This window comes from Chelonoidis abingdonii, chromosome 10, assembly GCF_003597395.2.
Source record: "Chelonoidis abingdonii isolate Lonesome George chromosome 10, CheloAbing_2.0, whole genome shotgun sequence".
NCBI lineage: Eukaryota > Metazoa > Chordata > Testudines > Testudinidae > Chelonoidis > Chelonoidis abingdonii.
The window spans coordinates 6,993,565-7,017,193 of record NC_133778.1 but is presented as its reverse complement, the minus strand read 5'-3'; the positions used below and the strand labels follow the sequence as shown (position 1 = coordinate 7,017,193).

The following is a 23,629-nucleotide window of genomic DNA, read 5'->3' as shown; positions in this document are numbered from 1 at the left end:
GCGAGAGGTTGAGGGGTGCTGCGGGGCGGCCACAAGATGGGGCACAAAATGTGAGTGTGCGGGGGTGTGACTGCGTTTCTCTGAGCCTCTGCAAGAATGTGTGCCTGTGAATGTGTCTGTCTGAGTCTGGGATTGCGTGTGTGTGCGTCTGAGTGTATGAACCTGTTTGTGTCTCTGTACGAGTGTATGTGAATTTGTGTGTGTACCTCTGCGAGAGTGTGTCTGTGTATCTCTGCAAGAGTGTATGTCTGTGTCTCTGTGAGTGTGCATCTGTGACCCTGGCCAGTGCTCTTGCTGCATCCCAGTTGTAGCCTGTTTCTGTTCCAGCGGCTTCCAGAGGCCCCTGTGCTCGGAGCTGTACGGCTATGTGTAATGCTGCACAGCGCGGTGCCATGGAGTAACTGGTCTGTGCAGTGCAGCACCTGCCTGCCAGCAGGGGCCGGGGCTCTAAGGAATTCGAGACATTTTAAATCCATGAACTGCCCCACCACTCCCAGCATGGAGGGAGGTGACAGAGCCGCCACCCCTTCACAGTGACAGGTTCCCATGGGCCAATGGAAACTCTCCTAGAACTTGGTGCTCGGGTTGCTGTGAGGTCAGCGTGGGGTGGGAAGGTGCCAGGAAAGGGGAGCGCTGTCAGAAGTAGCCCCTCTGTGTGGCACCAGTTGAGGGTCTGTCAGGTGCTTGTTCTGACAGCATGGTGTGCAGTGGTCAAAGCCAAGCAAAATGACATTGGCCCAGCTGTTGCTCCGAGGACTTGCCTCTTCCCGCTTGTTATTTTGCAAAATCTAAGTGTTGGCAGCCAGCTCGTGGCTGAGTGCAGAGCTCTCTGGGTTCTCATGTCTATTGCTGATGCTGCAGCAGGCGTCTGCTTTGGCCCTGCGCGTCCCAGGGCACTGACAGCCTGATGCTCAGAGCCGGCAATGGTTGGTGACGCGCCTGGGATTTGTCTGGTTCCCTGTGGTCTCTCCAGGTGTTTGCGGAGAAGGGGCGGTCCGTATAAAACAGAACCTGCGAGTGACCTCACCCGCTGGCGTCTGAGCAATGAAGAAGGGCGGCAGAGCTGGCGCTACCTGGAGGCTGGCGAGGAATGTGAGCGAGAGCAGAGCGGGCTGGAGGCTCACTGCGTAGGCTTGGACACGGTGGGTGGCTGATTTTCACTCGCAGTGCAGTGTTTGCCAAGGCTGGGAAGGGGGCAGCCACCTAAACCCCATGCCCGTATGGCTGGCTGTAATTCCCCTATTGCCGCTATTGTCTCCTGCCCCCAAATGCTGAGTCGTTGTCTCTGAAGCAAGGCTTCTTTTCAGTGACTATCTGGGATTCACATGCTTGCTAATTCCACAGGGCAGGCACAGGTGGTGCTGGCATCAGGGGCAGAATTCACAACCTCATGCCAATCTGGTTGTATTGGTTACTGGGGAAGAGGGGAGGTGTCACAGCTACCTGCAAGGGGGCATCTTGCCTAGCTGGGACCAGAATCTGCTGACCCTTCCATGCCTGGAGCCCTGGAATCTGGCCCCTGAAAAAGGGGCTGAAGGGGAGGGGGGGACTGTTTGCCCTGCTCCCTCCCTGCCTGCTGACCCAGGCTGGGCTAGGCAGGCCTGTTCTTCTCTGCGGATTATGCACTGAATGACTCAAAAGGTGCTTCAAGGCAGCAAGCATCCTGCTTGTATTCACACTCCAACTCTGCTCCCCTCCCACACCTCTTCATCCCTGCACATGCTCTGCACAGTTGCTCTGTGCTGGATTTGGTGTCCGGTTGCTGGCGTTGCTACTAAGTATTGTGTGAAAGGCCAGTGCAGTGCAGGCCATGGGGGAGGTACACAGACCCTGATTACCCATGTGTGACGAACTGGGACTGTTCTTACTGTGGTCTGTGAATGCTGAGTGGGGGGTGTTGGCCTGGGAGGACGAGCTGCACTGGGGGATGGGAGACTGGCCTGGAGGGAAGATGCCTGAACATGTGACGTGAGAGCCCAGGAAGGGGTTAGAAGCCAGGTGACACCTTTGCCCGGGAGGCTGAACAAAGGCTGGGGAGTGGGAGAGTTTCAGGAGCTGGCTGGGGAATGGAGGGGAGTCCAGACAGGGCTCTGACCCCCCAGTGGGGCTATGGTGCCCCTGGGTCCCCAAGATGGACCTAACTGGGGAGAGATCCTCTTGTCTGTGCCTGCAAGACCTGTCCTGGCCTGTGTTCCTGTCATCTGAATAAACCTGCTTTACTGACTGGCTGAGAGTCATGGGGAATCACAGGAAGCCAGGGGTGTAGGCCTGGTCTCCTCCACACTCCATGACACCGTGGGACTGCAGTGCTGCCATAGCCCACAGGTAGCACAAGGCACTTGATTGTACTGGTGTCTTGGCCACTGGCCATGCTTTGTGCACGAGCTGGAGCACTGCTCTTTCAATTTGTGCCTGTCCCTGCTCCTCTTCCTTTCTTCGCAGAGTGAGTTCTTCAAGGCCTTGCCCCAGGCCTGCACGGCCCAGGAAGCAGCGCTGAATGGGATGAAGTTTTACTCTGGCCTGCAGGCGGAGGATGGGCACTGGCCCGGTGACTACGGGGGCCCCCTCTTCCTGCTGCCAGGTACGGTGGATGAAATAGCTATGCCATGTGCTCTGAGCGGCAGCACCTCCCCACAGAGTTACCTGGCGTAGGGATGGGATAGCGGGTGCCAAGCAGGTCCAGCAGCGTGGCCAGGGTCTGTGGGAACTTTGCTTAGCTGTCTGGGATGATTCAGGGGCAGGCGCTGTCGCAGGCCTGGGCAGGGCAGTGTCTTGTCATTCCACAGCACACTAGGTGCTGAACCTTAATGGCCAATCGTTTCCCCAAACAGTGACCTAGGAAGTGCCCAAGCTGCATTGCACGACAGTTAATCCCCAGTGAACATGTCTTTAATAAGGAGCTGACATCTGTTGTGAAGCACCAAGAACTACCCAGCCAGTGAAATCCCCCATCTGGTTTTGCCAAATGGGGGCGGGGTCCTTTGGTGCAGTCTGACCCCAACAGCCTGTTCCACAGTGGGGGCTGAAGCCGGGAATGCTAGGGAAGGTCATGTGGTTGTTACAGTCTGATGTACATTCTGTCTGGACGTCCCTGACGACCCTTTTGGGTTCCCGCAGACGACGATCTTGGAGCCACTTAGCCTGGGGCTGCAGCTGCGCCTTGTTAGCTATACGTGCTGTGCGTACTTGGGACTCCTAGCTACAGTGATTTCTCATGTCCTGTGCTGACCAAGAAGAGGACACATGCTTCTCTGAACCAACTAGAGTGTCCCTGAGGCTGAAATCGGGGGGTGGTTTGGCCTAAAGAGTGGACTGTTTTGTCCAACAGGTCTCCTGATCACCTGCCACGTTGCCAAGATCCCACTGCCAGAAGGTTACAGGAGGGAGATGGTGCGTTACCTGCGCTCTGTGCAGCTCCCGGACGGAGGCTGGGGCTTGTGAGTAGCAGAGAAGCTCCTTTCTCCTTATTCCTGCTGCATTGGGCAGGTTGTGCGTTCCAGACCCAGTTGACCAGAGGAGTGGTTCCTCTCTGTTTGTCCCTGCACAACACAGCCAGTGAAAACAGTATAGCAGTCTCAGAAGCCTCTTGCAAGCACAAAAGTCAGTTCCATTCCTGAGATGTCTGCCTTGCGCATTGTTATCTGCTCTGATACGGCCTTATATCTCAGACGTTATTGCCAGGCATTAGGTCCTGCTCCACCTGCTTTGTGCTTCCCCTCACTAACCCTTCCCGGGTCATGGCATTCCTGGAGTGCGCAGAGCAGCTGTAGCGGGTTGAGGTATGTTAGTGGGGTGGGCTGGCTGGTCATTAAATGCACTTGGAGAAGGAGGACACAGAAACAAGGGTGAGGGGATCTTTCCAGCAGGCAGGGATGGACTGCCGGGAACATTGCAGGGGTGGTGTCAGGGGCCAGTCTGCAGAGGCGTTCTGGCTGTTACGTGCACTCTGTCTTGGCTTCTGTGACGAACTGGGAACGTTCTTAATGTTTTCTCTGAATACTGTGTTGGTGCCTCAGTGTCCCTTATGCAGTTCTTAAGTATCCAGGAGGGGGGATAAGGGTATATGGTTGCTGCAGAGCAAAGGGCCAGGGTACATAAATGCCTGACACTCTGTCTCCTGGCAAGTGATGGCCTGGGCCCCTTCTCTGCAAAGGTGCCAACTGAAGGTGTTGGAGACAGAGATCAGGTGACCTCCTGTCCCGGGAAAGAGACAAAGGCCAGAAAGGAGGGGCTGGAGGAGTTTTCTGTCTGGAACTGGCTGGGGATGTGGAGTGAACTGCAGACATGGGGGTCTGGCTCACTGCCCCCCAGAATAGACCCGACTGAGGGGTCCCGTTCACTGTACCTACAATCTCTGTTTTAGACCGTGTTCCTGTCATCTAATAAACCTCTGTTTTACTGGCTGGCTGAGAGTAACGTCTGACCGCGAAGTCGGGGTGCAGGACCCTGTGGCTTCCTCAGGACCCCGCTGGGGCGGGCTCGCTGTGGGAAGCTCACGGAGGGGCAGAGGATGCTGAATGCTCCAAGGAGAGACCCAGGAGCTGAAGCCGTGTGAGCTTCTTGCCCTGAAAACAGTCTGCTCCAAGGGAGAGGAGGCTCCCAGAGTCCTGACTGGCTTTGTGGGGAGCAGTTCCAGAGCATTGCCCAGGGACTCCGTGACAGCTTCACTGGAGAAGAATGTCTTTCTCATCTCTAACAGGCGGGTCTATGAACAGAGGCCTGGGTGAAAGGGAAAGAATCATGGTAGAAACGTACGCCTGCACTGCCAGCTCTCTGCCATTGCCTAGGCAGGTTTCCCTATTCCAGCAGACGGGAGGGGGACCTAGAGGAGTGCTAGGAAACAAGGGAAAATGTTCAAAACTGGCTCATTTTCAGCAGGTCTTGCCTCAACCTATTAAACAAAATCACTGAAATCCCACCAGCCCCCAACCCGGCCCCTGGGAGGGAAACACTCTGATTTCATTAGCAAATCAAGCCCCACTTCATCGGCACTCCCGGGGTGACTTTAGCAACAGAGTGGTGGGGGTTTCGCTCTGCCCCCCCTTGGCTTGACGAGAGCACTTGCCTATGGCTTCCTCGGGGACAGGCTAGGCCATGGCCGAGTGCTTCGGAAGCTCCCCCGTAGCATCCAGCGCTTGGCCTGGCACTCCCTTACATGTGGGAAATGGCTCAGAGCTAAGCTGAGTGTGAGACTGCTGGAGCTGCAGTGGCGGGGAGGCCAGCATGTGGCATGACCAGAGCCCCCCTTCACCATGGGTTGACCACTAGAGTGAGGGGCTGGGAGCATTTCGTTCCCGATTCCCAGCAGCTTGGCCCAGGGTGGTTGCTTTTCGATTAGTTTGCCTGGTTAGCTTTAACCCCCTGCTTAGGTTCGCCCCAATGAAACCAATCTCGGTGGATTGCACAAGTGCTCAGCCACATCTGACTTCCCCGCTCTCTGTATGTGGCAGGCACGTGGAAGGTGAATCGACAGTGTTTGGCACAGCGCTCAGTTACACGTCCCTGAGGATCCTGGGGGTTGGGCCGGATGACCCGGACCTCGTGAGGGCTCGGATCAACCTCCACAGCAAAGGTCAGCATGTGGCTGGAGCTCTCTGGCATTCTATCCTCCCCCCAGCAGCCATGGGGCTGGGACTGTTGAGAAGGGCTTGCCCAGCTCCGAAGGAGTGAGTGGTAGGTGAGGGGACATGCGACCAGAGTGGAGTGAGCCTTTGCAATGGTTTGTCCTTGGCTGCATGGCAGCATGTGCAGTTCGCATGTTAGTTTCTGCCTTGCCACCCTTAGCTTCTCCCAGCTTGGCCTGGCTGTCGCGGCACGTGTGTCATGTCACAGCCTATGCCGCATCCTGCTGTGCCAGGACCCTGCAGCACTTACCTTCTGGGGTGATGGTGAACCTCAGCTCCTTCACCAGTTGTGAACGCTTCGGTTTGGGAGGCAGGGTATTTATGAGCCCTGCAAACATTCAGTCCATCTCAGCAGTTGGTTGTGGGTTAAATTGCCATCTCCAGCCCCCCTCATGTGGCTTAGCTTCACTACGTGGCTCCACGACAGAAGACTCAGTGGTCTCACTGGCTGCACCTTGCACAGAAAACGTGCCCTTCCCAGGTGTCGTTTCTGAATGGCTGTGTCTGTTGGGGCGCAGTGCCCATCATGCACCCACTGCACCGGCCTGCAGCTCTCCAGGGCCCCTGGCCTGCCACGCAACCAGACCGGATTCAGGAGCCTCTGTTCATGCCCTGTCACGTGGCAAGATCTGTGTCCCTGGCCTCCATGGCTGCCATCAGAGCCCAGATCTGTGTGTGTCTCTCCAGGTGGTGCTGTGGGAATCCCGTCGTGGGGGAAGTTTTGGCTGGCCATCTTGAACGTTTACAGCTGGGAGGGAATGAACACTCTGTTCCCTGAGCTGTGGTAGGTGCTATTCTGTATCTGCAGAGTGTATTGATTTTCGCATCAGCACACAGCAGAATGTCCGACGCCGAACACCAGAGACCTGAGAGCAATCCCTGCCCTGCACCAGTCCCCCATTCTCACGCTCAGCCTGGGCCAGCAGGCTTTGGGCACGGAAACCAGGCACCATTCCTGGAGGGACCTGGAGCAGAGAGGATATGCTGGGGTGTGGGCTGATGGGGGAGGAATGTTCTGTTGATGACCTTCCCTCCCCCATCCAAGCTCGGCCCACCTGGTTGACCTCCAGCTTTCCTGCCCTCTCTGCCAGCCTCCAGACCCACCCTTTGCGCTCTCCCCAAGACCCTCCCTCCTATGCTGGGTCCTGACACGGTTCCTCCCCATTTGGCATGCCATGGCTGTCCCTGACCTGGAACTAGGGCTTGCTGCAGACTCCCCCAGCGCTCAGGGACAGCTGGTGCCTGAGCTGGCTGTGGGGCCAGGAGCAGGGGGCAGTGTGAGGTGAGGAAGTTCTTCTTCGAGTGCTTGCTCATATCGATTCCAATTAGGTGTGCGCGCGCTGCATGCACGTTCGTCAGAAGATTTTTACCCTAGCAACACTCGGTGGGCCGGCTGGGTGCCCCCTGGAGTGACGCCGCTATGGTGCCGGATATATACCCCTGGTGTCCCAACCGCCCCTCAGTTCCTTCTTACCACCTGTGTCGGTCGTTGGAACTGTGGAGTGCGGCTTTCCGGATCTCCACATCCCTAGCTACTTGCAGTTCTCTACTCCTCACTGTGTGTAGAGTTTGAGTTTTTGTGGTTATATTCAGTATTAGTGCTTAGTTTTATAGTTAATGTATATAGTTGAAAGAGGGATCGGGGATTAGCCCCTTTCCTCCACCCCGGTGCGGGCCCATGCCCAAGGCACAGGGATTCAAACCGTGCTCGGCGTGCCAGAAGCCGATGCCAATAGGGATCCCCACGACTCCTGCCTCAAGTGCCTAGGGGAATCCCACCTTGTTGACAAGTGCCACATTTGCAAGTCCTTTAAATCAAGGACAAAGAAGGAGCAGGACTTTCGATTGAAGCAGCTCCTCATGGAGTCAGCATTTAGTCCTGCAACATCAGTACCGAGCGCCCAACAGACTGCCTCGGTAAGGAGCGCCCTTTCGGCACCGGATCGCCCCGGTACCAAGAAGGACTCTTGGCACTGACCTTTACGGGCATCGACTCCTCGGCACCGCTCCCTTTCCCCAACCGGGAAACGACATGCTGCTACAACTTCAGCCTCCCAGAAGAAGCTCTCGTCTAAGACAGTTTGTCGGGCACCATCTTCCACTGAGGCACCGTTGACACCGGCGCCGCAGATAGTTGCTCCACCTGGGACAGCACCATTGATTCCGGTCCCACAAGAGCCGTTGAGTCCGGTGCCAGACAGCTCCCCGGCTCCTGCTGTGGTCGAGCTTGTTCTTCCTTCTACGCCGGAGACCTTCTCTACGGCAAGGGAGCTCATTTTGATGATGGAGCTGATGCATCCTCAACCCCCAGCACCACCAGTGTGGGTTATTCAATCCATCGCCAAGCTGGCCCTGGTAAGGCCTCCGTCCGTCAATCCTCCAGAGAGACGTCGTTCCAGATCGCGGTCTTGCAGACACACTCGATCACATCGCTCCCTCTCCCAGCTCCACTCGCAGTCCTGGCACCACTCTCTATCGCGGTACCGGTCGCACTCGCGGCGCCGCTCAGCATCACGCTCACCAGACAGATACTCCCGGTACCTATCTGGCTCTCGGCACCGATCTCGGTACCATGCATCCCGCAGTTGCTCCAGGCGACGGAACTCGAGATCCCGGTCGACCTCCTGGCACCGCTACAGTAGAAGGTCCTGGTCTCGCTCGCGATACCGCCATAGCTCGCTGTACCATTCCCCGGTACCACCCTGGGATCGAGCGCCCAGAACCGTGCCGTCCTCACAGGGCCTCTTGGCACCACCGTGGCCTTCGAGACACACTTCAGTATCATCTCAGTCTGGAAGTGCATCATACCATCTGGAGGGTGACTCTGACATCCCCAGCCATTATCCGGGGAGACAAAGCCACGAAGAAGGGCCTCATCACTGGTCCTTCTGGACACCATGGGCATACCACCAGGCCCAAGGTGCCCCGTCAGTGGCTCAACCCTCGGCCCCCTCACAACACCGGGTGCCAGAGGCGACAGTGAGCTGCCCTCCCCATACGGGCATGGATGAGGGTCCAGTTCCATCGGTGGGCGCAGAGGTTCCACCTGATGCAGCTGATGCTCCTCCTGTGCACGACCCACCTCAGGACCCATTGGTCCCGGGCCTCTCCTCCTCTTCCTCACCTGATGAGGCGGTAGCAGGAACATCCTCCTCAAGCCCTCTGTCAGTCGATCTCAGGGCCCATCAAGACCTCTTGAGGTGGGTGGCTCAGAATATGAATTTGCAGATGGAGGAGGTCACTGAGATAGAGGACCCGGTCGTGGACATCTTATCAGCTGATGCACCTACCAGAGTGGTGCTCCCATTCATCCGCACTATACAAGCCAATGCGGACACCATTTGGCAGTCCCCAGCTTCAATTCCACCTACAGCTAGGAGAGTAGAGAGGAAATATATCGTCCCCTCAAAGGGGTATGAATACCTCTACACCCATCCACCTCCTTGCTCTCTGGTTGTCCAATCGGTGGATGAACGGGAGCATCATGGCCAGCAAGCATCAACTCCTAAGGTGAAGGAGGCTAGATGCATGGACCTCCTAGGCTGCAAAATATACTCGGCTGGGGGCCTCCAACTTAGGGTGGCAAATCAACAAGCCCTCCTAAGCCGGTACAATTTTAATACCTGGGTGTCAGTGGGGAAATTTATGGAGCTTCTTCCCCAGGAGTCCTGTCCAGAGTTTACGGCCCTGCTCGAAAAGGGTAAAAAGGTGGCAAGAACCTCCCTCCAGGCCTCTCTGGATGCCGCAGACTCGGCGGCCAGAACTCTGGCAACCGGAGTGACGATGAGGTGTATCTCCTGGCTCCAGGCTTCAGGCCTTCCCCCTGAATTGCAGCAGACCATTCAGGATTTACCCTTCGAGGGACAGGGCCTCTTCTCAGACAAAACTGACTCCAGGTTACAAAGCCTCAAGGACAATCGTGTCATAATGCGCTTGCTGGGTATGCACACGCCAGTGACCCAACAAAAGTCCTTCTGGGCCCAGCCATACCGCCTGTACAACCAGATTAGGCCGCGTCAGGATGCTACCAGAAGGTGTGGCAGGGGGAATTGGCAGAGGTAGTCTGGACCTCAAGGATCCCAAAGTCAAGTGCCTCCTAAACCACCAAGGGGGCCTAAGCAAAACGGCCCACCAGTTATCCTACCGGATCCTTCTCCCTCCTTTTTCAACCGCCTCTCCCATTTTCTCCCTGCCTAGTCCCAGCTAACCTCCGATCGTTAGGTCCTTCGCACGGTGGAAACGGGATAACATCTACAGTTTGTCTCAGTCCCTCCTACCCGTCCCTCTTCAGGGACCCCCTCCCCACGAGCAATTCCTCTGGCAAGAGGTCCAGGCGCTCCTAAAGCTGGGAGTCATAGAGGAGGTGCCAAAAGACATGAGGGGCAAGGGGTTCTATTCTCGCTACTTCTTAATCCCCAAGGCAAAGGGAGGTCTACGACCAATCCTAGACCTGCGAGAACTCAACAAATTCCTGATAAAGTTGAAGTTCCGCGTGGTATCCCTGGAGACCATCATCCCATCCCTGGATCCGGGAGACTGGTATGTCACCCTCGACATGAAGGACGCTTATTTCCACATCGCCATTTATCCACCACACAGACAGTATCTCCGTTTTGTGGTCAACCACCAACACTTTCAGTTCACGGTTCTTCCCTTTGGCCTTTCTACAGGTCCAAGGGTCTTCATCAAATGCTTGGCTGTAGTACCCGCCTCCCTCAGGCGTCATCGAGTAGGCGTCTTCTCGTATCTCGACGATTGGCTTATTCGAGGGACTTCTCCGTCACAAGTATCGCAGCACCTGTGCATCGTCAGAGACCTCTTCGGGAGCTTAGGTCTCATGATCAACACAGAAAAGTCTACTCTCACGTCCACGCAGAGAATAGACTTCATCGGAGTTGCTCTGGACTCCAATTTGGCCAGAGCCTGCCTCCCCCAGTCTCGTTTTCAAACAATGGCTTCATTAATTCACAGTCTTCAATCCTTTCCGACAACGTCTGTGCGGTCTTGCCTCGGCCTAGTAGGTCACATGGCCTCCTGCATCTTCATGACCAAGTACGCGAGACTACGTCTCCGTCCCTTCCAAACCTGGCTGGCTTCAATATACCGTCCACACAGATTCGATGCTCACTATCCCCAGGAAGGTTCTCGACTCCCTCACTTGGTGGTTAGACCCCTCTCTGGTCTGTGCAGGGATGCCATTCCACCCACCGCAACCCTTGGTAGCCCTAATCACAGACGCGTCATCTCTGCGTTGGGGTGCCCATCTCGGGAATCGTCACACTCAAGGCCTCTGGTTGCCCCAAGAGCTGTCCCTGCACATCAACGTGAGGGAACTGAGAGCAGTCCGTCTAGCATGCCAGGTGGTTCGGGACCATCTACAAGGCCGTTGTGTATCAATGTTTACGGACAACATAGCGGCCATGTTTTACATAAACAAGCAAGGCGGAGCACGCTTCTCTCTCCTCTGTCAAGAAGCCATCCACCTCTGGGAATTTTGCATAGTCCATTCTATCGATTTGGTAGTGTCTTTTCTCCCAGGAGTCCAGAACACTCTGACAGATCACCTCAGCAGGTCCTTCCTATCTCACGAGTGGTCGATACACCTGGACGTTATCCATTCTGTTTTCTGGAGGTGAGGCTTTCCCCACATAGACCTCTTTGCCTCTCGAGAGAACAGGAAATGCCAGGTGTTCTGCTTCTTCCAAGGACGCTCCCTGGGCTCCCTCTCAGACGCATTCCTGATCCCGTGGAAGAGGCACCTACTTTATGCCTTCCCACCGTTTCCGCTCGTCCACAGAGTCCTACTCAAACTCCGCAGGGACAGAGCCCACCTGATCCTCATTACTCCAGCATGGCTGAAGCAACATTGGTACACCCTGTTATTCAACCTCTCCGTGGCAGACCTGATCCCCCTGCCACTCTGGCCAGACCTCATAACACAGGACTTCAGCAGGCTTCACCATCCGGACCTGCAGTCCCTTCATCTGACAGCATGGCTGCTACATGGTTGAGCCAGTTGGAATTGCGTTGTTCCGTCTTGGTACAACAGGTGCTCGTGGGCAGCAGGAAGCCTTCCATGAGGACGACATATCTCGCCAAGTGGAACCGTTTCTTCCACTGGTGTGCTCAGGTAACTTAATCCCCGGACAGGTTTCTGTCCCCATTGTCCTGGATTACCTATGGTCCCTCAAAGAGCAGGGCCTGGCGGTCTCTTCTATAAGGGTGCATCTTGCAGCTATTTAAGCCTTTCCCCCAGGGAAAGTAGCAGCTCAATCTTTTCTCACTCCATAGTTTCCAGGTTCCTTAAGGGACTGGAACTGTTGTACCCTCAAGTCAGATGCCCGACCCCTACCTGGGATCTCAACCTGGTGCTAGCCAAGCTCATGGGTTCCCCTTTCGAGCCTCTTGCCACCTGCTCGCTGCTGTACCTCTCCTGGAAGACAGCCTTCCTTGTCGCTATCACCTCGGCAAGATGAGCATCAGAGCTTCGGGCTTTGATAGTGGATCCCCCGTATATGGTAGTCCACAAGGACAAGGTACAGCTGCGACCACACCTGGCATTCCTCCCTAAGGTGGTGTCCGCCTTTCATGTTAATCAAGACATCTTTCTCCCACTTTTTTTCCTGAAGCCGCATTCATCACGTCGGGAACAACAACCACATACCTTGGATGTCTGCAGGGCTCTCGCCTTTTATATCGAGAGAACCAAACCTTCCGAAGGTCACCCCAGCTCTTTGTAGCTGTGGCTGACCAGATGAAAGGCATGCCAGTCTCTTCCCAACGAATTTCATCTTGGGTGACATCCTGCATCCGAACATGGTATGAATTGATTCACATTCCAGCTAGCCATCTCACCACCCATTCTACTCGGGTGCAAGCCTCATCTGCCGCTTTCCTGGCCCATATCCCCATCCAGGAAATATGTCGCTCTGCTACCTGGTCTTCCATCCACACCTTTGCCTCACACTACGCATTGGTTCAGCAGTCCAGAGACGATGCAGCCTTTGGCTCAGCAGTTTTGCATTCCGCAACATCTCACTCCGACCTCATAGCCTAGGTAAGGCTTGGGAATCACCTAATTGGAATGGATATGAGCAAGCACTCGAAGAAAAAAAGATGGTTACTCACCTTTGTAACTGTTGTTCTTCGAGATGTGTTGCTCATATCCATTTCAAACCCGCCCTCCTTCCCCTCTGTTGGAGTAGCCGGTGTGACGATGTGGTTCTGGCGGGACCCAACTGAGAGTGCGAATTCAGGACCAATTGCTCAAACAGGGTAGTCACAGCCCTAGGCTGGGGTTTTTCCACCTCTAAGGCAAACCAAACCAGCCAGACAAAAATGACTTGTTAACTCCCACTGCTAACCACAATCACGACAAGCAATTTCCCTTAGACACTCCAGGTTCCCAGACACCACCAGGCCAGCCCCGGGATGAAGGGGTATGAAAACCAACACCCCAGTAAAAGAAAAAGGGTCGCGTTCGGCCCAAACACCAAAGCCCAGACCCATGTTCAAATACCATCAGATCTTACCCACAAATCACGTCTGTGCTCAATCCTTTGAATCTAAAATCTAAAGGTTATCATAAAAGGAAAAACTAGAGATGGAGAGCTAGAAGGGTTAAATGGAATCAATTTACGATACAGTAAGGCAAGTTAGTTCAGTCCGGGTAGCAAGTGATGTATTAAAACGCGCGTAAACAAGTTTGCGAGAACTCCCACTGGAATGGGTCATCAGCCTTTGGCAGATGCAGTTGTAGCAACAGTCCTCCAGAGGTAAGAGCAGGATGAAGACAGAAATGTAATGAGGCTCCGCCTTAGTAGCTTTTCTCGTTAAAAAACACTCCCTTCTTCCGACGTGTGGAAGTGACATGCAAAATGGAGTCTGCAGTCACATGGGCCATCTGCACACCCTGCGAGTCAAAAAGGCATTATTTGCCTCCCTCAGTAATGGTCAATTGGTACGAGGTCCTACATGGCATCAAGCAGCGAACGCAAGCTCACCAAAGATGTCTGGACTTTCCATAACAAGCACAGGTTGGAAATACAGAAGTACACATCGCAATATTCATAACTGCAACTACAAAATGAACAGCAGACAGAACAGCATAATCATACCAGTAACACGTAACCGGTCTTAGAACACCTTATACGACCCCCTTACATAGGATTTGGGCCACTACGAGAACCTTGTGCAACTCAGCTTCATATGACCCAGGCTTTAAATAAACATCACAGCCGCAAGAAGGAAGAAAGGGGTTGGTTGGCAGGGGTATATAACTCCGTGCCAGATAAAGGCGCAGCTCAGGGCACCCAGCCGACCATCGAGTGTTGCTAGGGTAAAAATCTCCCGGTGAACGTGCACACGGCGCGCGCACACCTAACTGGAATGGATATGAGCAACACATCTCGAAGAACAACAGTTACAAAGGTGAGTAACAGTCTTTTCAGGCAGCTGGCTGATTACAGAGAAAATAGTGGCAGCATTGCCCACTGACATGTTCCCACAGGAGAGGCTGTTTATTCCCTGCGCCTCCCTCCACACCCTGCTAACATGAACCACAGGGAATCAGACGCAGTCTGTGGGCAGAGGCCCCGCCCAGGATAACAGCCTTGCTGGGTTGTTGGGAGAGCCCAGAACGTTCTCCTCGGGCTGGAGCAGGCAGTCTCCTGGCTCCAAACGAGGGCTCCAGCTTCTCTCCCAGGAGCACAGAGCAGCGGTCGCCTGGGGTCTGCGCGTTGTCCTGAACGGCTGCTCTACCCCTCAGGCAGCGGCTATCCTGGACAGCGAGTGTCTCCTGGGCACATTACCCCTCTGACTGCCCCGCAGCCCTGTCCTTAACTGTGCCCATGTCCCTGCGGCCCCCCACTCCCCATCCCGCACACTGCCGACAGCCTCCTCTGTTGTGTGACAGGCTGCTCCCGGCCTGGATGCCAGCCCACCCCTCCACGCTGTGGTGCCACTGCTGCCAGGTGTACCTGCCGATGAGCTACTGCTACGCCACACGCCTGACTGCCGAGGAGGATGAGCTTGTCCAGAGCCTGAGACAGGTAAATGAATTCCCAGAGCACTCTCCCGGCTCCTCACCCTGTGTTATGGTGGCCTGGAGACCCTTCCCACCATGTCCCAGCTGTCTCTAGTCGCATGGACCCAAATCTCCCCATTGGATGCAAATCGCAGCCCCTGGCAGTGCTTTGTTGGAGATCCCTGTAGGTTCACTGTGATGTGATCCCCCACATCAGCTCCTTGTTTCCCCATCCCACCAGAGCTTCTAGGTCTCCCTCCCTGCCTGGGCACTAACTGCAATGGCTCTGAGCCATGTCCCAGCAGCCTCTGTCTGACACCTCCGTCCCTCATGCTTCCTCGTCTGTTACCAAAGAGGAGCTCAGGGTGGGACTCTCCCCTCGTTCTCTGTGGTAAGGACTTTAGCAACCCTGCCGCTCAGCGTGTCATCCTCTCTGGTTGTTCCGCTGGCTCCTTGCTGATCTAACAGGGCCAGCGACTCTCACCAGCTTCCTGGTTCTCTGAGACTTACAGAAGTTCCTATTTGCTGCTGGCCATTCTGGTTCCCTCTGAGCCTCCTTACGCCTTCCCTGTCACAGCTGATACATCTGTACATTGGCATCGTGTGGGCTACATTTCTGTTCCTTCAGGGGGGTGTTGCTTGAGTGAGCCACGTGATCCTTCCATGCTTTCCCTTTAGCTTATGGCTGAGGTACGACTGGCCTGTACTGGGTTGAGTCCCTTGATGTTGGTATGTGGCCACTGGCATGTTACCTCTGTGCAGCATCCGAGCTCTTGTTAGCAGATGGAAAGGCTCTGCCTTCATGGGTGCAGTAGTAACCTTCCAAACAGGGGCTGCATGGAACTGATGCCCTGCTGTCTGTGTAATGACCCAGAGCTCGATTAATCACATCAAGGGACTGGTAGATCATCTAGTCAGGCTCCTGTGTAATGCAGGCCAGAGAATGTCACCCAGTTACTCTGGACTGAGCCCAGCGACGTGTCTGGCTACAGTACAACGTGCCCTCCAGAAAGGCAGCAAGTCAGAAGCTGAAGACATCAAGAGATGGAGAGTCTGACAGTTCCCTTGGCAGCTCATTCCTATGGTTGATCATCCTCGCTGTTCACTGTTTGGGTCTCACAGCTTCAGCCACTGGTTCTTGTTCTGCCTTTCTCCGCCCTTCGGTACCTGGTATCTTCTCCCTGTGAAGGTTCTTCTACCAGTCACCTGCCAGTCTTATTTCTGATACTCAGTGGCCAGGACAGTCATGGGGGGCCCGGGAGTGCCTGCCTCAAACAGCCCGTGTAGGCGCCGCATTAACACTCTTCCATTGCTGGTAATATTGGCTGATGGGAGGGGTGGAGGGAGCCCTATGGGTCAGGAATTGGGGTGGGCTTTGGGGAAGTAAGGAGAGAGCCAGGAGGGCAAGGTAGGAAGGAAAGCCAAGGGCAGAGTGTCTGGAGTTGTTCAGGGAGCAGGCTTTCCCTGTGAACGCTATGGCAAGGTACATACCACACACTTGTTCACAATGCCTAAGGCCTCAATTTCCAAAGGGAGGAGTGATTTTTGGGATGCCTTGTCAGGCCCCCGGGAGGGGTCTGATTTGAGAGCACTGGGCCCTGCCCTCTGCGAATCAGACTTGGTGTCTCAGGCTGGGCACCTGACACCCCTAGGCCCGAAGGGGAGTTATGCCTTGGGGCTGTCTTCTTCCTGCCCATTGGGCCCTGGGAGCCTTGCTGTGAATTGGAGCAGGGTGGAGTCCTGCACACAGACCTCCAGCCAGAATTAAGTTGAGCCATTAGCCCTCCCTACTGCATGAGCGTGCTCCAGCATGTTCCCCCCATTCTGGCCTGTGTGGGCTCTGGAGACCCTCCCCCCCCGCCCCTTTCAGGCTGTGTGCTCCCTGTGATGCAGTAGGGACTGTTTGAATAGTTTGTAGTTCCCTTTCTCCGTCTCTTCTAGTTGGCGGTACAGTGCCCCGGCTTTGGGGTCCAGTAAAGGGGTGAAAACCGGCAGCCTGTTCGCAGGATTAACCTGGTGCAGCTCACAGGCCATTTTAAAGGCATCCATGAAGTTATTCATGTCCTCCCCCTCCATACGCTGGGCCAGGATGCACTTTTTAAAGCTCCGCGCAGTCCTGGCCCCGCCCCTACTCACCGCAGCCGGGGGCCCGCTGCTCCTCAGCCTCGCCAGTTCCAGCTCATGATGATGCTGTCATTCTTTATGCACCCTTTGTTTCCCTTCATGCTTCCTCTTCTCGCTTTGTGTTCCCTCTGTCTTTCTTTCTTCTTCAGCTTCCGCTGCCTTTGTCTTTCCTTATGCTGCCTCTGTTTTTCACGGTCCTCCATCTCTCTCATTTTTAGCTTTCTCTCCCATTCCAGCCGCTTTCGCTCCACGGATGCTGAGCGTCGCCAGGAGGACTCCCTGCTGGCCAGCAAGTTTTGCCGGGAGGATCCCCTGCTGGCCAGGGGTGTCATGGTGCCCTCGGTATTTGCTGGGCTCCTCTCCACCCTTCCCTTAGGCATAGGAAGGGCGGGGTCTCAGAAAGCCCTCAGCCGCCGGCTGACCACTTCTAGCTGGGACAGACCCTGGTGCCTGTGCTGCATCTGCCAGGCTGCTTCCCTCAGAGACAGGGATTAGTTCATTTGAGCGATCGCCCTCCTTCAGCTGGGCAATGAGCTGGTTTTTGGTGAGCCTCCCACTGCGCAGCCCCCTCTGCTTGCAGAGCTCCATCAGGTCACTCTTAAGCCGCTTGGCATACATCTTCCTGCTGGCCACTTACAGGCTGAGGTGCTCACTGCTCCCCATGGTTTCCAGGGAGACTCCTAGCGTGCCAGTCCTTGAGGTCACCACCTCTCTGCCATGGTCGAGCTGCAGACTCCTCCGCCCCTGGGACCGCTCGCTGCGATCCCCCGGGGGACTGCAAAAGTCCTTCTCTCTGGTCATACACTCCCAGGGGTTAATTGCTCCCTGAAACCATCTCTCTCTGAATCTTCAGCACGCCTGGTCCCCCTCAATCCTCCTTCATTTCACTGCTTCCCAGTCACTTACTGCAGGAAGCACTGTCCATGGGGTGCAGTAGATCCCACCTCTGCCACCCTGGACTTCCCCGGGTCACTGGTCAAAGTGACCCTGCTCAGTTCAGTCTCCAAGGGGGGAGAGATGTGATGCAGTAGGGACTGTCTGCATGGGGGGATGGGAGAGCAGGGGATGACTTTAGGTGAGGGACAGGACCTGGGCCTGTAACCTGAGCCAGGAAGGGGGGTGGAGAGAGTCAAGGGGGATAGCTCAGTGGTTTGAGCATTGGCCTGTTAAACCCAGGGCCACTTAGGGATCTGGGGCATAAATCAGTACTTGGTTCTGCCTAGTGAAGGCAGGGAGCTGGACTCAATGACCTTGCAAGGTCCCTTCCAGTTCTAGGAGATTGGTATATCTCCAGTTATTATTATAGTAACACCTTTGCCCAGGAAGCTGGACAAAGGGAGAGAGCTGTTGGAGAGGTTTTTGGTTTCAGTTTTGGGCTGGCTGGGAAGAGGCAGGGAACCCCAAGTCTGGGGTCTAAGATCCTTGCCCCCCAGAGGGACCTGGCTGAGGGGTCCTGGTTGTACTCACAAGCCCTGCTTGGGACTGTGTTCCTGTTGTCTAATAAACCTTCTGTTTTACTGGCTGGCTGAGAGTCATGGTGAATCGCAAGAAGTGGGGGTTGCAAGGCCCGGATTCCCCCACACTCCGTGACACACCCCCCAGGCCGTGTGGGCCCCCGGCACCTCCCTCAGGTGCTCTGGCACTATCTGAAGGTGCTTTCTCCTCTTGTTAACTCTCCTTAGCAAAGGGAGCTGGGAGCAGCTCCCACATGGGACCTGTCCCGGTGGCTGGTATGGAGCCACAGAGTGGGCCAGGCAGCGCTGCCCTCCTTCGGTGCTGCCCTGTGTGCTCCATGCTGTTCTCCCCCTGGCTGCGAACACCGCCAGGCTGACACTTGCAGCTGTCTCATGGGTCTGCTCCCATGGCGCGCTAGTGAGCGGATGGCTAATCTCTCGCCTGCTCCCGGCCAGGAGCTGTATGTCCAGGACTACTCCAGCATTGACTGGCCGGCCCAGAGGAATAACGTGGCTGCCTGCGATCTCTACACCCCGCACAGCTGGCTGCTCACACTTGCCAATGGTGAGTAGGGCACTGGCTGGGCCTGGCCAGGGCAGGGCAGGGGATAGGTGATGTGCAGGTTGTTTTCTGTCTCCACGGCCGTGAGGCACTGGTGGAGTTGAGAGCTGCCCCATAGCCTTACATCCGACCCCAGTGCAGCCCCCAAGCTTCCTGTCAGCCTTGCCCTGCCAGCGGGATCTCAGAGTGGCCAGGGACCAGAAGCTGGCAAGACTTTACTAACCTGGGAGGGAATGCCTGTGCCTGAAAAAGCAGTGCCCGCCTGGCCTCAGCACAGTGCCACCATTACTGCCCTGCCCAGTGGGCACAAGGGCAATCTGTGTGCGGCATTGGCTCGCTTGCATCAGCCACGAGCCAGCAGCAGCCACCTGGGTCCAGCACATAGGCAGGGGCGGCTCTAGGGATTTTGCCGCCCCAAGCACGGCAGGCAGGCTGCCTCCGGCGGTTTGCCTGCGGAGGGTCCGCTGTTCCCGCGGCTTCTGGAGGCCCACCGAAGCCACGGGACCAGTGGACCCTCTGCAGGCAGAGCGCCTCCTGCTGCTTGCTGCCCCAAACAGGCGCTTGGCTTGCTGGGGCCTGGAGCTGCCCCTGCACATAGGAAAGGCGCAGGGCTCTGTGCTGATTGCCGCTGGAGGGGGCTGGACCCAGGCCCATCCTGATTGTCTGGTGCCATTGATGCCTAATCAGGGCTCACAGAACAACTCCAAACACTCCGTCTCTGAGGTGTCTTCAGAGGCTCTGAGTCCAGCGTGGGCTGTGTGCTGGGGCACTGAGTGAATCTTAATACCTCGGGTTCTGTCCCCACTCAGCTGCTTCCCACCTTCCCTCTGGTCCTGTCTCGGGCTGAGCAGCAGTGAAACAACCAGGGTTCAGTCCAAGTGTGGAGTGGTCTGGGGCTGTGTCCCTGGGGCTCCCCGCAGAGCCCTGGCCAGCTGGGGAAGGGATGGGGGAGCTCTCTGGGGCTCAGGGCCGGGCCCTGCTTGCACAGGAGTTGGGACCAGGCAGCTTATTGTGTCTCTCTTGTTCCCGTCTCAGCCATCCTGAACTTGTACGAAGCCCACCACAGTGCCCGGCTGAGGCAGCGAGCCATCACGGAGCTGTATGACCACATCAAGGTTGACGACAGATTCACTAAGGCCATCAGCATTGGCCTGGTAGGCTTCTCGTTATTGCTCCCAATGAACTAACGGAGCTGGCTCCAATTCCTGTCCAGGTGCAGGAGAGACCGGCCGGGGACTCCCCGGCTCTGCACAGACGCCGGCTGCTGGCACGTAACCACAGCAACCAGCAATCCAGGCAGGCTCAGGGCCTGTTGTGCTGGGCGCTGCACACAGGAGAGTTCACGGTGGGTGACAAGGGGCGTGAGCAGGCTGGCGGGAGAGGAGAGCACGAGCAACCGCCTGGTCGTTGTGCAGTGGCCGTGGAGGCAGGGCGTACCAGATGTTCCCCTCTGCAGAGTCTTTGCTGGGAACAGCTGGTGGAAGGCCCTGGCTGGAGTGTGATGGGGAACAGACATGGGGATGCCAAGAGTCCGTTCTGTGACCACAGCCCCATGGAGAGGTGCTCGCTCACCTGCAGACAGCCCCCACCCTGGGGTTTGCTCCTGTGGCTGGTCACGTGGTCAGGTCATGCTGTGCAGGCCCGTGCGGAACAGCACTGCACTCTGCAGGGGACTGACGCCTTCTCTCTCGGCAGGTTTCCAAGACCATTAACATGCTGGTTCGCTGGTCTGTGGAGGGGGAGAGCTCTCCAGCCTTCCGGGAGCATGTCTCCAGGATCCCTGATTACCTCTGGTATGGCCAGGACCATGCACCTCCCCAGCCCTGGAGACAGCACAGGGCTCAGCTAGAGAGAGCCACTCTGCCCTGCACGGGAAACCCCAGGCCCTAGCAGGGAACCTGCTGCCTAGACCTGCCATGGGGGACCCTGCTCTGGCCCCAGGGCTGCCATGCTGCCTAGACCCCAGGAGCAGGGAGCTCTGTGCAGGCGGCATGCAAACAGGGGGGTCTTGCACTGATCGGCAGCCAACTCCAGACACTGGCTCCTTTGGAGCGAGTGGGATTCACTCCAGTTCTCCCAGTCAGGTGGGGGCCAGAGGGCTGGGAAGCGGCAGGTCAGTGGGAAGTTGCTGCAAGGCTGCCTGTGAAGCTCAGTACTCCGTGCCCCGGCAGCAGTGCTAGACGCCTGGTGGCTGCGGGAGGTTGGGGACAGGACCATGCTCCCCAGGCTGCTGCACTGATGTGCTCTCTCTCCACGCAGGATGGGACTCGACGGCATGAAGATGCAGGTGAGGGGCTGTGGCCCTGGCAACGAACGCAGGGACCCTGGGCACGCTCTCGCTGCTGTGAGATGGCTTGCAGGGCTGGGCAGGGATTCCTCCCCCGGGGACTGAGCGCGTACCACAAAGGGGGTCTCGCCAGGCTGCTCTGCCTTGGGGGATCAGCCAGCCCTGCAATATCTCCCTTTCCCGGGCTGTTGATAGTCATAGGACGAGCCCTGGCCCAGCTGTGCAGCTCACAGCAGCAGCTTCTCCCGTTCCTGCTCCTCCTCCTGGCTGAGGGTAGAGGGGGTTGGTATTGGGAGCAGTGTGTGTCCCTGCTCTCAGGCAGCTGCTTCCCCTGCACCTCTGGGGGGGTGCTCTGCACCCGCCATCCCGTGCCCAGCCCCTGCCGCACACGCATTGCCCCTGGGATGGAGCCTAGGGGCGAGTCCCGTCCTGTCCTGTCTCAGCTGTGCAGTTCTGGCCCCCAAGTTAGTAGGCAGCCCCTCTCCTACCTGCCCTGGGGGCTAGAACAGAGCACTAACAGCTGCTCAGCCCCTGCTGAGTGTCCAGCAAGGAAAGGGGCTGCGTGCTGCTCCCCCATGCCCTGGCCACACAGGCTGCTTCTCTGTCCCACTTCCTGCAGCTCAGTGTCTCCCAGACAAACATGTCTCTCCTGGGACAGCCGTGCATCCCCCAGACATAGCTCTGCCACCCCCCTACTCCCCTGCCCCACGGCTCCCCTTGCTGCCCAGCCAGCTGTTTGCAAACTGCTGTCAGTTTGTGCAAAAACTGACTGTTCCTGGTGTCACGGCCTGGCCCTGGCCGGCAGAGCACTCGCAGACCTGCCATGCAGTGCTCCACTGAGACCTTCTCCCAGCCTTCAGCTCCTTGGGGCTTCTCTGGGGCTGCCCCACAGCCCAGCCCTGCAGAGCCCATATGCTGCTGCCCAAGCTCCTCATGTGCCTGGAACCCCGTCAGCCCATCCCAGTCCCCTCCTTGCGCTCCCCTCTGGGTTAAGGATCCATGGCCAAACTACCCTCGTTTTGAACCCCTCTGTGGGCTTCCTGCAGCTTCTCCCCCCTTCCCTCCAGCATCCTCTGCTGTGTGAGAGCCATGTCCCCTGCAGCTCCTGCCCTCTGGGCCAGTCTTCCTGGCTCTGCCTTACTTCACATCTCAGCTCAGAGACCCCCCACCCCAGGTCCTGTCCCTACGACTCGTGCTCTGCATGCTGCTCTGGGCTCTCTCTTGTTTCCAGTTGCTGTGTTGGGATGCAGCTTGCAGCCTAGGGTGCTGTATGCACCAACACTGGGTTGGGTGAGGTTCCTGGAGCCATCCTGCACTGGGTCCTTAAGGGGCTTGCAGGATCAGACCCTAAAATAGCTTTGGAGGGAAATTTGAACCAAAAAACCCCATAACCCTGCTCCTGCTGCCCGTTTCTGCCCCAGTGGGTTCCCTTAGGCTGCAGCCCTCCCTGTGCATGGGTCCCATTGGTGTAGTGTGGTGGTGCCTGTGCTGTGTGACTGCACCCAGCTGTGTGCCCTATAGCCTTCTCTGTCTACAGGGCCCATTGGTCCAGCGTAATGGCACCTGCAGGCAGCGTGGCCCCTAGGGGTGGATGGGAAGCCTGGGGTGGATTGAAAAGCTGCTTTTCATTGCACACTCTTCTGTTCCAGGGCACCAACGGATCCCAGCTCTGGGACACAGTGTTTGCTGTCCAAGCCTTCCTGGAGGTAATGTTTGCTGTCGTGCCAGCCTGCTGGGCTGCCCCCCAAGGGACGTGGGTCTCAGACAGGCACAATCCTGCACTTTCCTCAGTGCCGTGGACAGGGCCAGGGCTTTCATTTAGGCGACTTAGGCAGTCGCCTAGGGCGCCAGCATTATGAGGGGGGCGGCATTTTGCCAGGGGGGCGGCAGGCAGCTTCGGTGGAGCTGCTGCAGTCGTACCTGCGGACGGTCCGCTGGTCCCGTGGCTCCGGTGGACCTGCTGCAGTCGTACCTGCGGACGGTCCGCTGGTCCCGTGGCTCTGGTGGACCTGCCACAGGCATTTCTGCAGATGGTCCGCTGGTCCCGCTGCTTCGGTGGACCTGCTGCAGCCATGCCTGTGGTAGCTCCACTGGAGCCGCGAGACCTGCGCGCGGGGCGGCGAAACGGCCCGGCGCCTACGGCACCAGAAACCCTGGTGCTGGTCCTGGCTGTGGCTCTTGGGGGCCTGGCTCCTGCAGTGTACACTCAACAGCAACACTAGAGAGAGTCTTTGACAGCCTCGGGTGTCAAGACTGGACAGAACTGTGACAATCATTGAGTCTGACACCCTGCATAGCAGAGCCCAGAGAATGTCACCCTGAGCTCCCTGCGCTGAGCTGGTAACTGGTGGTGCAGCCAGAGCGCAGCTTTTAGAGAGAGAGACCTTGTCACGGAGTCACCGGGCAATGCTCTGGAACTGCTCCCCACAAAGCCAGTCAGGACTTTGGGGAGCCTCCTCTCCCTTGGAGCAGACTTGTTCAGGGCAAGAAGCTCACACGTCTTCACCTCCTGGGTCTCTCCTTGGAGCATTCAGCATCCTCTGCCCCTCCGTG

The 23,629-nt window shown here is 56.8% G+C and overlaps 1 protein-coding gene across 1 annotated transcript in view; it reads left to right on the top strand.

The window, feature by feature from the left end:
- Positions 1-908: 908 nt before the first annotated feature.
- Positions 909-23,629, top strand: part of LOC116829071 (lanosterol synthase) — a 71,005-nt gene continuing 48,284 nt past the window's right edge. Inside the window, exons 1-11 of the mRNA XM_032787686.2 lie at positions 909-1,142; positions 2,443-2,581; positions 3,329-3,437; positions 5,451-5,572; positions 6,312-6,408; positions 14,539-14,674; positions 18,684-18,792; positions 19,825-19,943; positions 20,485-20,582; positions 21,049-21,076; positions 22,726-22,782. Coding sequence (XP_032643577.1) covers positions 924-1,142; positions 2,443-2,581; positions 3,329-3,437; positions 5,451-5,572; positions 6,312-6,408; positions 14,539-14,674; positions 18,684-18,792; positions 19,825-19,943; positions 20,485-20,582; positions 21,049-21,076; positions 22,726-22,782 — 1,233 coding nt within the window. The 5' untranslated portion in view covers positions 909-923. The remainder of the gene's footprint in view (positions 1,143-2,442; positions 2,582-3,328; positions 3,438-5,450; positions 5,573-6,311; positions 6,409-14,538; positions 14,675-18,683; positions 18,793-19,824; positions 19,944-20,484; positions 20,583-21,048; positions 21,077-22,725; positions 22,783-23,629) is intronic.